The 13,260-nt window shown below is 42.6% G+C and overlaps 1 protein-coding gene across 2 annotated transcripts; it reads left to right on the top strand.

Annotated features, from left to right (window-relative positions):
* The first annotated feature begins 450 nt into the window (after positions 1–450).
* On the top strand, positions 451–13,018 carry LOC123749706 (uncharacterized). Of its 2 annotated transcripts, XR_011230100.1 has the most exons (4): positions 451–653; positions 6,521–6,990; positions 7,727–9,226; positions 9,323–13,018. XR_011230100.1 is itself a non-coding variant. In XM_045731825.2 (3 exons), the coding sequence occupies exons 1-3, from the start codon at positions 539–541 to the stop codon at positions 7,847–7,849; spliced, it is 708 nt and encodes a 235-aa protein (XP_045587781.1). In that variant the 5' UTR covers positions 451–538; the 3' UTR covers positions 7,850–13,018. The 2 variants fall into 2 exon arrangements, 1 of the variants encoding a protein (XP_045587781.1); XM_045731825.2 differs by having other exon boundaries at positions 7,727–13,018.
* Positions 13,019–13,260: the final 242 nt, after the last annotated feature.

Below are 13,260 nucleotides of genomic sequence, written 5' to 3'. Positions count from 1 at the left end.
CTATAAAGTTTTCCTATGTTCATTCTTGCATTTGAAGTTTTGAAGTTAGGGACAAAGGGGAACAGTGATAATGTGACCTAACTTCTGGCGCGAAGAGGATTTGTTTACTACTAGTCTGAGCGCAAATCCCGAACACGTGCACTGCTGCTTCCTGATTGGCTGTCACTACCGGCCCATGAGAACGCCCCGCCCACTTACAACTTACTCCTATTTCCAGAATTTAGAAGGTTTTATTTACCGTTTTATTTATCATTTTAAATACATATCATTTATATCAGGTAAGAGAAAATATTAAATACTGTCAATGAAAAATAATATTTAACCTTTGTATATCATAATAAAGCAGATAAAAATATACGGAAATATATTTGGTGAACACTCCCGTGCGTGGCCGGTGATTGGCTGGAGCATGCGCGCGCACTTGTTTCTTCATTAGGTTATAACCTGTTACACGAAGCATCCTTCAGTTAGTTTACGTGGTGATGGTATCGGAGGCACACGTACTTCGTGTAGCGGAGCGATCAGTGTGTAGTGCACAATGCTGAACATACTTATACATGGAGCTGTGCCATTTGGCTACACTACTGAAATGAATAACATGGATTTATTTGTGACAGATGAAATGTATTGGGAAAATCTTCAAAATCGCAGAGGTAAGTGATTTTTTTCACGAGTTAATGTATGTTTTAGAGTTTGCTGAAAAGGGTATTGTTGCCTAAATGTTTCCACACATGTGTGCTACTACAGCTTTAGCTGAAATGAACAACAGTGTGAGCGTCAAATGGCATTCAATAGCTGAGGTGTTGACAGGTGCATTGCTAGACATTGTCGTGAAAATTCCGTAGATTTTGTCGAGATTTGATTTTTTTTTTAATTTTACTATGATACAGGGCCATGTAAATGTACCTAAATATGTATATAAAAAATAAAATTAGTATGATAGGGGACATTTTTTAGCATCACGTAGTTACTGAAAGCTTCTAATCAGTATGAGGGAAATTGTGTCAAAAATATTTCATGTCTTAAAAATGACTTTGAATTCAGGTGAATTTTTAGTGATTGAGGAAAGTTGGGATTGAGCAGGTCAACTGGGAGCGCTGAAGCAACATCATCTCTGTGTCTATGTGTACTTACGGTAATATTCTGACTATATTAGGATATTCTTGCGAGAGTAAACTTAGAATACCAAGTTGTGAGGATATTTTCCTTAAGAGATAGCGCCAACTTGAGCGACCGTCAGCTTGAGCGCTCAGCTATGTCAGAAGAGACAACTTATACTCCACTGCTGACTTGGTAAATTGAGACATACTACACGAAGTACCAGGCGTCAGATTGAGACATATTAAGCGTCACATTTCACTGTAAAGGTTAAAGAGTTGATAAGACATGTATATATTTATCATGAAGTGTGTGTGTGTGTGTGTGTGTGTACTCACCTAATTGTGCTCACCTAATTGTGCTTGCGGGGGTTGAGCTCTGGCTCTTTGGTCAAGGTGTGTGTGTGTGTGTGTGTGGTCATATTACATGTGGCCTTGTCGCCTGGCTATTATTTGTATTCTGTCCTGCCTCATTGCTTGTTTGTCGTGTGGGTGACAACTGCTACCCATGCCTACACCTGACCCGTGGTGACCCCACGCTCGTTCCTACACACGTGCTGGCCAACCTTTGACCCCTAGTGACCCCCACACTCCTTGCACCAGCAACTGTTGCATCATTATCTCTGCGAATTTCTCACTTACGGTTAAATTTTTTATTGAAGTTAACTCACCTGGAACGTTTTTACGCACGCTTACGCTCAATCCGACTTAGTAAGCGCACATCCCTGGTTATATTTATAAATTCTTGACGACTAGAACGCATTTCCGCATGCGGTTTCCGTAGTGTGGATGAACTGAGATGATCCAGGATGTGAAGCACTGGGTCACCAGGGCAGTGTAACCGCGGCTCAAGCTTTATTATGCCAAGTTCAAAGTTGTTTTTGTTTATAAACAAACGAACATCTCTGGTGAGATCTGTGATACTAATTGATAACTTAGACGGTAGAGTTAACTCTATTTTCTGTAGAGGGTTGGAAGTAGAGTTCTCTGTAGAGCTACGACTCTTTGAGCCGACAGTAGAGCTGTCCATAAACAGCTTACGCCAAGGGGTAAAGCTTGTGTAAAGACGCTAAAGTATATACTGTATACTACGGGATCACCCTAGTCCGTGCTGCTTGGGACTTTTTGTTCCATGTAGCGAATTTTTAACAACAACAACAACAACAGCTTGCTGTAGTGAATGGTACTTAGGTCTATAATTTTTTTAATTATGAGGGAAAAGCGCCAAGCCATTACGACTTTATTGCACAGGGAAGGGGTCAGGATAAGGATTTAGGATGGGACGAGGGAAAGGAATGGTGCCCAGCGACTTGGACGGTCGGGGATCGAACGCCGACCTGCATGAAGACGTGTTTGGTAAACTCGTCTAGTGACTAGTTTACTGCTCTACCCGTAAGTCTTGCTGGAGCTCTTAGTTTACACTTGCCACCTCTCATTGTAACCTAAACTATGCTAGGCTAAGCCATCTTGAGATGATTTCGGGGCTTAGCGTCCCCGCGGCCCGGTCCTCAACCAGGCCTCCTTTATGTTACACACCCCCAAGAAAGCAGCTGCCTAACGCCCAGGTACCTAATTACTGCTAGGTGAACAAGTGCATCAGAGTGAAAGAAACTGCTCGTATGTTTCCGCCTCCTACCTTACCTTGAGGTGCTTCCGGGGCTTAGTGTCCCCGCGGCCCGGTCGTCGACCTGGTTGCTGGACTGATCAACCAGGCTGTTAGACGCGGCTGCTCGCAGCCTGACGTATGAGTCACAGCCTGGTTGATCAGGTATCCTTTGGAGGTGCTTATCCAGTTCTCTCTTGAACACTGTGAGGGGTCGGCCAGTTATGCCTCCAGCGGGTATCGAACCCGGAATCTCAGGACTACGAATCCCGAGCGATGTCCACTCAGCTATCAGGCCCCTTGCTAAAAAGTAGTTTTACTGTAGGCTACGCTATAGCCAGACTATGGTTAGGCTAGACTAAAGCTAGACTACAGCTAGGCTACGCTACGTCTATACTATGGATAGGCTAAAGCCAGGTTTTATTGTTGAGGTCGTGCGTGGCGAAGTGGTAGGGAGTGAGGGGAAGAAGGGCTTTATAGCAGTAAGCTGCCGAGATAAGGATTGGAACTTGCCCACACTTGTTGCCGGGGTGTGACGGGGAGAGGTCGGGTGAGGCTGGTTGTGGTGGCGAGGGTTGTGGTTGTAGTGGCGAGGCGCTGGTTGTGAGTTAATGACAGGTTACCGGGTGCGGGCATATGAAGAGACCTTGAAAGAGATTCCCCCCCGGGGGAGGTGGGGGGGTTAGTGAACAGGGGTGGGGGGTAGGGGGAAGTGAGAGTAGGGGAGAGAGGGGGGGGAGGAGTGTGTGTTGAGACTTGTGGGACTTGGGGAGGGGAAGGGGGGGGGGGAGGGGGGAAGCGACTGCGTCCAATCTTATCTACAACGGACTTGGTAGTGTCACCTTTGGGTAAAAATAGAAACTATCTCACATGACTATTGGGGGACGAAAAAGGAATTGTATCCTGCAACGAGTGTGTGTGTATCCACTCATATCGTTCAGGTCATGTATACAGGGTTCAGCTTCAGCTCTTGGGTCCCGGCTTCCAGTGGTAAAATGTCTATTATAGTGGCTCTTGACCCACCAGCTACCTATCATAACGTATTCTTTTAACTATATAGTCTATAAGTTCTTCAGCTACCTTACATTCTAGCTTCACACACTGAAGAAATGCTTCCTTAACTCCCAAACTTATAGCTCACATGGTTTTCTAGATTCCACCTCTCCTCTCACGTAGATGTACATTCCTAGATGCGACTAAGGATAAGCTAGAACATTACCTCTATCCATCCTGTCATTCTAGCTAATCAACTGGTCAATTAATGTACTGCTGCTCATTCCTGGTATTTGTCACCTTTTTCATAACCCAACTCATCATTTCTGGCATGCATTCGGAAGCCAATATGGAATGGAGTCCGTAAGACTGATTTAATTATTAATTATCATATATTAGCCTTGCTTCAGACCCCAAGCATATGAGTTATGACTTGAGTGAAGTGCACTTTGTGAGGAAGAACTGCGCGGGTGAGAACTATTATCAGAGAAAGATCATAGAGATTAGGCTACTGACTGAGCAGAGAGCTAGGCTACTAGGCTACTGACTGAGCAGAGAGCTAGGCTACTAGGCTACTGACTGAGCAGAGAGCTAGGCTACTAGGCTACTGACTGAGCAGAGAGCTAGGCTACTGACTGAGCAGAGAGCTAGGCTACTGCCTGAGCAGAGAGCTAGGCTACTGCCTGACCAGAGAGCTAGGCTACTGACTGAGCAGAGAGCTAGGCTACTGCCTGACCAGAGAGCTAGGATACTGCCTGACCAGAGAGCTAGGCTACTGCCTGACCAGAGAGCTAGGCTACTGACTGAGCAGAGAGCTAGGCTACTGCCTGACCAGAGAGCTAGGCTATTGCCTGACCAGAGAGCTAGGATACTGCCTGACCAGAGAGCTAGGATACTGCCTGACCAGAGAGCTAGGCTACTGACTGACCAGAGAGCTAGGCTACTGACTGACCAGAGAGCTAGGCTACTGACTGATCAGAGCTAGGATACTGCCTGATGAGAGGAATCACTAACACATCAGTCAGTGGTCAATCAACATTACCCTCAACCACCCACCCTAAGGACTAATTAGGACCGACGGCAGAGTAAAAAGAGTCTGTCCTGCCAGACGTGACGAGCAGGGGATAGTTCTTCAGTAACTGGTAGAATTATCTACCTTGCGTAATTTGAGCTTGTGGTGGCTGACTGTCTCTTTGTCTGGCCTCCGTGGTGAGAGGAGGGAGGGAGGGTTCACGGAGGATAGGAGGGGGTAAGAGGTTGAGCGGACGGTAGAATTGAGAGGTAAGAGGAGAGAAAGTATGAGGAATGGGATCAAGAGGAAGCGGAGGGGGTGAAGAGGAACACGGTAGAGAAGGGGAAGAGCCAAAGGGAAGGAAGAGAAGGCAGATGGTGTGATAGTGAGAGGAAGAGAAACAGCGATGGAACCTGGAACTAAACGGGAAACTAATGTTTCCTTGGTGGATGTCGAGACCATTAAGGAAGAGTCACTACTTTACTCCCTTTCTAATGCCTTTACTCTAATTCCCTCCATATATTGGTACTACTCTGCACCCCCCCCCCTCCCCCTTCAAGTGCCACTATAATAGAGCCTTCACCAGGGTCATGTAATGAAAGTGGCTGGCGCCAGGCGTAAGTTACAGCACCCTGTTCTCTGAAATAATACATAGTATTTTGACGTTTAAAATTCCCCAACGTTAAAAATATGATAAATTTAATATTATAAATCTGATATTATGATAAATAATACTATAGTATTAAATTTAATACTATAAATAAATACTATAAATTCCCCCCTGCGGCTCTCATCAATTGACGGGTTGTCGCGTTTTCTATCCGTGAGTCCATCGGTTAGATTCTAGCAATTAAGTACATCAGTTTAGAGACGTTGTGAGTGCTCGAGAGGACTGGGCTGTTTGTCCATAGGTCTGGTGCCACGGTCTCTGTGGTGGGACCACTCAGCTCTGGGCAGGAAGGAAGCAACACGCAAAAAAAACTATATAGTGTTTGGGTGAACTAAATCGTAAAACATTTTGTACTGTTGCTTCTTTGTGTTGGGCAGGTGAGAGAGACCAACCTTGAGAGTGAGTGTCGTGTTACACACACACACACACACACACACACACACACACACACACACACACACACACACACACACACACACACACACACACACACACACACACACACACACACACACACACACACACACACACACACACACACACACACACACACACACACACACACACACACACACACACACCTACTGCTTTTGACCTCAGACAGTCTCGTGTCATTTTTAGATTAGCCTCGCAGAAATACAGTCAAGTGTTAATGCTTCCTACATTATGTTTACGATAATATAATCATCAACGCTACTATAGCCTATAGTTTTGCCTTAGTCTAGGCCTATATAAGCTTGCATAGACCTAACCACAATAAATATACTGGTCTTCCTTGTGCAGGCAAGCTGGTACTCGATTCCCTCTAAACTTAGCCTAATACAAACAGTAGCCTCTCCTAGCAAATCAAACGGGGGCTAATAATAATTAATATTTCTATACTCCTAGGCATGCGATGTTCAACCACTTGGGCTGGACGGTAGAGCGACGGTCTCGCTTCCTGCAGGTCGGCGTTCAATCCCCGACCGTCCACAAGTGGTTGGGCACCATTCTTTTTTCCTCCGTCCCATCCCAAATCCTTATCCTGCCCCCTTCCCAGTGCTATATAGTCGTGATGGTTTGGCGCTTTCCCTTGATAATTTCCTCCCTTCTTCCTAGGCATGTGAACTAACAGCAGTGACTAACGGTATACTAATGACCAACAGGGCTGCCCGCGACCCTTCCAGACGTCATTCTCAGCAACACGCCTCCACCTTCGCCTCTACGAAGAGCCCAATCGTATCTCTCCTTCTTCCCTGAAAAGTCGCCCCACGCCCTTCCTGTTCTCCCCACGCTCGACACGCCCCCTGCCACGCCTTCAGACCCTACCGTTGGGGTCGCCCGCGCCGCCTCCGTGGGTAGGCTGGAGGAAGGAGGTAGGGATGAAAGCGTGAAGACCAGTCTGGAGCACATCCAAGAGGTACGACGCAGACTCCAGAGTGATCATCCACACCCTCCCAACACCCTGCCCCAACTCTCCTGGCCTCTCCCCCGCCCCCATCGCTCTCCCCAACGCCAGGGAGAGGAGAGCAGCCTAGAGGATGGAGACCGGGCCCAAGATGATGAGATACAGTATAGGAGAGTGGGAAGAGAACTTCGTAAGATTGCTGACCAGTTCCATGTCAGCAATGCCAAGGTAGGTTATACCTGCTTAACTCTGCTTACATTAACTTATTTCTATTCCCCCCCCCCCCCCCGAGTATTTTAAATGTGGTGCTTATGTCTCCTCTAATTTTCTCTTTGGGACTATTCTGGTAGCATACATCTGGACTTTCTCCAGTTTCCTTTTTGTTTAACGAGATATGGACTCCAGAATGGAGATGCATATTACCAGAATTGGTCTGACATACGTGGATATTCAAGATCCTGAATGACTCCTTATTCAAATGCCTGACGTCAGTTCCTATATTAACCAAACTTGCAAATGCCACTGATGATGTCTGGTTGATGCGAGCTTTAGGCGACAGGTTCTATGTGATATAAACCTTAATGATCTTTCTTTTGTTTGACTCAGGGGGGGGGGGAGGGTAGTTTTACCAACCATTTGGTACCTGGTGGTACACCACCTTCTCCCAACACACACCTTTATTATGTTTTATAATTTTTCATTTCATTTATTTATTGATTTCACCGTTTTCGATATATGAGTATTTATAGTTGGTAATCATCTTGGCAATGCTACACACATACACCATTTTAGTAACAAACTTGTATATATATATATATATATATATATATATATATATATATATATATATATATATATATATATATATATATATATATATATATATATATATATATACATAATATAGTATAGTTTGCAGCTTTATTAAACATGTTAATCAATGATATGTCTTTTCTTCCCTCAGGTGAGCACGAAGGAAGGTGATCAGGAGCCAGCAAGTCTAAGAGTGCCTGTGGCTCTGACCAGATGTGTCTCAGCGTCCATCCTCGCCCTCATCTGGTGGCGGCTCTTCAACAAGTTCCACTGATCTCCAACCCGGCGTCATCCACCCTATTCTGCAGTGGATGCTTCTGGGCCTCAGTATTAGACTTTCAGCTGGTCTTATCAGAGTTCTTCTTCGGCATTATTGTGTTGAAGAACTTCTTTTGCATCTTCAAGATGTTATGCACCTGTTCTTTCGTCTGGATGTCCCCCAGAGGCTTTTCTTCAGGAGGGGAAGACTTCTTCGCTTCCCCTGGTCCGCTGCTACCGCTGTTCTCCGGCATATTCCAGTGTTTGGATGTTCTACCTCACGTGAACTTCTGGATCCAGCTTTTCAACCTCGAGGGTTCCGTCGAACCTCAGTGTCTTGTTTGAGGTTTATATGTCTATATAAGAACTCGAAATTATGGACCTTTTGTGCCATTTGACTAAAACTTAAATTTTTCTAAATGTAAAGTTATATTGGATGAATAATTTGGAATAAATCCCGGTGAGTCCGTATCGCCAAGGGACCAGTTGTGTAATGTTTTAATGAACAATATATAATCTTTTGAAAGAATTTAATCGTGCACGTCAGTGATTATCTAATTAAAACAAATAATCACTCCTTTACATTGGTCCTACCTTGTGTAACTTCTGAAGAAAGACAAATTGGTGTATTGTATAATTGGTTTGAAAGTAATGAGATATATAACTTCACAGCTGCTGAGAGATCCTCCCCCAGCATCCCCAGCATCAGGGGGGTTCATCTCCCGAGGTTTCCGGCCCTTTATCCGCCACTACCCTGGCGTCTTTCACTACTAAGTAGGCTAAAACTGGCTTCAAATTACCCCTCCAATATCCACCTTGTCCTCAAAGAAGAAAACTTTAACCAGCCCTCTGTGTTCTGAAAGTCTCGACACCATTGGTACCTGCTTGATGGGGTTCTGGGAGTTCTTCTACTCCCCCAAGCCCGGCCCGAGGCCAGGCTTGACACTGTGAGAGTTTGGTTCACCAGGCTGTTGCTTGGAGCGGCCCGATTGGTCCGGTGTTGGAGACATTCACTAAAGTTCAATTCACTGCCAACAGTTTGGCACAATTTTGGGCGAGCCAGTGACATTTCCCTTTGGAGACCATCTGTTAGAAACCTCGTTCACAGCTGGTGCAAGAGTGGCTGTCAGTGTAATGAAGAATTTCCCTTTTTCAGTGAAGACTCTGCCGACGGTGCTCTCAAGAGTCAGCTGTGTCGGGGTCGAGTGCATTTGGTCTCCTCAAAACTTGGTGTAGCTTTATTAACAAGGTAAACGATGGATCTCATTCGCCACTAGTATTTGTCATCACCGCCTTGACCACGTGGTCTTTCCAAGAGGAAGGTCGTTTACTCGCAATGAGACCTTCCACTTGAGGGGTGAGGTTGTATTAAACCTTCCACTTGAGGGGTGAGGTTGTATTAAACCTTCCACTTGAGGGGTGAGGTTATATTGAAACCTTCCACTTGAGGGGGTGAGGCTGTATTGGAACCTCCCACTTGAGCGGTGAGGTTATATTGAAACCTTCCACTTCAGGGGGTGAGGCTGTATTGAAACCTCCCACTTGAGCGGTGAGGCTGTATTGAAACCTTCCACTTGAGCGGTGAGGCTGTATTAAAAGGCAGGATTTTGATCTTTATACTGTATTTAATGTACCTTTTTTGTATATATGTATTGGCAAACTGGACTCTAATCTTGTTAAGATTTCAACTGGCGATTGGTTTGGATTTTTTCCTGTAAATATAAAAATGAAGATTACTGAATTCTTGCGTCCAGTGTTATTATATTTGTACATCACAACCCGCCCTACAACCTAATCACAACGCCCTTAAACGTTACTACTTTGTTTCAGCGTTAACTTGTGGACAAAGGTAACTGAGACCGTTGTGGGTATGTTGGTTAGGAAGTTTGTTCACTGTGTATAATGTTTATTCAATACTATCTTATTCATTAATATTACGTAAGTTAAACTAAGTCCTCACGTGGGAATAGTTCTGCCAATATTTGTGGGCATTACCAGACCAAAATCTTGCCTTTTCGCTTCTGTAAATAGCCTAACTGGTGCTCTAAGTCATAGTTTAGTTTAATTAAGTTTAATTAAGCAATATTTCTTCTTCTGGACACAGTGAAGCCAATTCTGACTCGCTTGAGGCTTCATGCGAGTTGAGGGCCACTGAAATTAATGAACATTGAACTCTAAATTGTAATCACTGAAACTGAGTGATGCTTTTTGTGGATTTTTTTGAAGTCGTTTTAACGGCTTAACGGTTTTAACGGCCGTTGTAACGGATATCAACAAAAATTGAATTTGAAAGAATGGAATTACATTCGTAGGTTTATATAGTTTGAGAGTTAGATGAAGGTCTATCTGTGTCCACGGTCATCAAAGCTATAAGACGTGATAATTATATATGTGAAATTTATATCCAGACGCTCGGACTCAGAGCTTGAATGATTGTTCTGGCGAGGTTTACTTGTTTTTTTGTAACGCAATCTGCTCGGTGATTGGACGCGACGTCGTCGCCAGCTGATTGGTTGTTTCTGATGTGTGCTGACGTCAGCAAGCGTTGTGTCCGAGTCTGGTTCTTGTATAGCAATTATGGCACTTAAGAAAGGTGTAATAAGAGCCATAATTGCTCATCTCTGTTTTAGCCTGAGCTGACCTGGCTCAACAGACGGGGAAACTTCTCTAAACTGAAGTCAAATATTTTATGGATTGCTTTTTGCCTTTTGACAGTAGGTCAAAAGGCCTAAAAAAGGATAAATTGGTTGAAAAAAATTAATTTGGTTCACTGTCAAAAGGCCTAAAAAAAGGATAAATTGGTTGAAAAAAAATTAATTTGGTTCACTATTACAATATTCGGTTTATATTTGAAGTTTTCTCGTGTTGTTTAACGGTGTCGCCAGAGACAAAATGCGAGCGTCTTCACCGAGTGCAGTTAAATGTAAATATAAATTGTAAAACAAAAGTTTTGCTTATCTTTTTTAGTACTTAGTCTTGTAGTTGAATTTAAAAAAAAGTGCACTTATGCAATAAAGATATAGTTTCAAGTGCACTTAAGTGTGATGTTCTGGCGACACTGTGACCCACTAGTCAGCAGTATCAGCAATCAAAATGATCTCTAATAATTATCTTTTGCCAGCTTTGTGCAATTATTGTTTCCCACGCTCTTGTGTGTCTTCAAGCCGCCTCCACAACCTCTTAAGACTTAACACACAAACCACTAATAATTGTACCCGAATCGTAATTCAGATTTGTGTTAATTCTGATTCTGTATTTCCTAGCTTCAGTTAATTGTGTTCACTCACTTAAATCTTGAAAGTATATGGAATGGTTATCAAGACTCCCATTAGTAGCTCACTATATAACTGATCATGGAACGCAAGGTTCAAGATCTATATTTTCAGCACTGAGAAGTTCTGCTGATAATTAACTGCCAATAGCTATCACTTGATGTACATAAACTAATCTGAAATCAAACTAGACAACATCGGAAGCTTACAAATCAGAATTTATATTTGAATTCTTAGCGGTGGAACGTGTTTTCATATGCATGCCCATATATATATATATATATATATATATATATATATATATATATATATATATATATATATATATATATATATATATATATATATATATATATATATATATATATATATATATCTAGGGAGTTGTGAGGGCTGGCTTGGACCTGAGAGCCCTTAAATGTTGTCAGCCTTTCCTCTAAGACGTCTCTAGAGGGCAGGACCCATGTCTACCTTATACTGTAATTCAGTCATCAATTCTTAATTACTTCTTGGAGGTCATTACCTTAAGACTAAGCCAAATCAAATTATTGTTTAATTCTGAGTTTTGTTGAAATTCGTAGCGTTTAATTGTTGTCAAAAAGAGATAATAGTCTTTCAAAATTTCCAGGTTACTAAATGGTAGCTTTGGAATTAATTTAAATATTTTTATATATATGGTATGACACTAAATTGGTTAGAATTGTGTTATCTGCCCCATGGAGTCAGTCCGGACAGGCTTGCTACTCTTGTCCTCCCCAAACACGCCTTTTTCCGTCTTTCAGTATATGAGGCTTCAACTGGCGCTTCATAGTGTATATATATAAAGAGTAGATGTTAGATATTTGTAATGGTTTGATTGTGGTTGTCATCTGTCTTCGAATATCTGTCTTTTTTTTTAACTTTCTATAAATTTAGTTTTTTTATACAACAAAATTATTCAGTATCATTAATGACCGAAGTGAATGTGTCGAAGCACAATAAAAAGACATTTTGTAGTTAGTTGCACGCTAAGTTTGTTCGTAGTGTAGGTTAGTGCACATTTGTGTTCACACTGCCAAACGTAGGAGTAATTGTGTGAGTTTTTTGCCATAGCCTTAGGAAACTGCCTTTATTTCTCAAAACAAGTCTTTTATACCATTGGGAAAATTGTATTTTTTCAATATTGTTTTTATACATAAAATTTAGCCTCTTGTGTATTGGAAAACAATAACTAAAGTTGGGATTTTCTGATAGTGTAACGTTCATTGCTCTTGAGTAATGACGTTCAGATGACCTGAAATGGCCTTCGTCTATAGGTTGTTAAAAGGGGCAGGTATCGCGTCCAGAAGTTGACCTCAATCGGTGACCTGAAGCGAGAAGGTGCCTAAGGATTAACCTCACCCTCCAAATAAAAAAAAAATAATCTAATTTAATGATTTATGTATTATTTTGATATATAATCGAGATACCCCATAATGTGAATCATAGATTTTATGGCAAATGTATGTAAAGTGATTTCCAAAGATGTATACTTTTTGTTTATTTAAAAAAATATTACCTCAAAAAAACATGAAAAAAAGATCAATAAAGCGCAAAGAAAACGTGTTGACCCCTAGGCCCCGCCCCCTCCAGGCCATTATGGTGTAAATAAAGGGACCACAGCGCTCCTCTGGCCGGTGGGTCAAGAAGGGTGTTAGTGACCAGTGAAGCCTATGAGAAGACGCCCTTAGACGCTACCATACATCGTCTTGACAGGACACTTCTGGTCCTAGAATGGTAGAGTGTATTGGGCTCACCTTCACTTCACTGGTCATCACTACTCATGTCTTGAGTACTGGCCTCTCAAAGTGCTAAAATCTTCACTACCCATCTTTGTCTTTCAAATTTGTACATAATTTTCATTTTTGTATGCAATAAAAGGGATTATATGTATATATATGTGTGTTATTTTTTTCCATATTTCATTATTCAGATTGTATTAATATGCAGGCGATGAGTCACAATAACGTGGCTAAAGTATGTTGACCAGACCACACACTAGAAGGTGAAGGGACGACGACGTTTCGGTCCGTCCTGGACCATTCTCAAGTCGTCCTGGACCATTCTCAAGTCGATGGTCCGTTCTGGATCATTCTCAAGTCGACAATCGACTTGAGAATGGTCCAGGACGGACCGA

This window comes from Procambarus clarkii, chromosome 4 (genome assembly GCF_040958095.1).
Source record: "Procambarus clarkii isolate CNS0578487 chromosome 4, FALCON_Pclarkii_2.0, whole genome shotgun sequence".
Taxonomy (NCBI): domain Eukaryota; kingdom Metazoa; phylum Arthropoda; class Malacostraca; order Decapoda; family Cambaridae; genus Procambarus; species Procambarus clarkii.
The sequence above is the reverse complement of the archived record's forward strand: the minus strand, read 5'-3'. Positions and strand labels throughout refer to the sequence as shown.

Bases quoted from the DNA above. Each gene is read 5' to 3' on its own strand.
- LOC123749706 (XM_045731825.2), top strand. From the start codon at position 539: ATGCTGAACATACTTATACATGGAGCTGTGCCATTTGGCTACACTACT. The intron at 654-6,520 runs GTAAGTGATTTT...AATGACCAACAG, and splicing joins AAATCTTCAAAATCGCAGAG to GGCTGCCCGCGACCCTTCCA. The intron at 6,991-7,726 runs GTAGGTTATACC...TTCTTCCCTCAG, and splicing joins TCCATGTCAGCAATGCCAAG to GTGAGCACGAAGGAAGGTGA.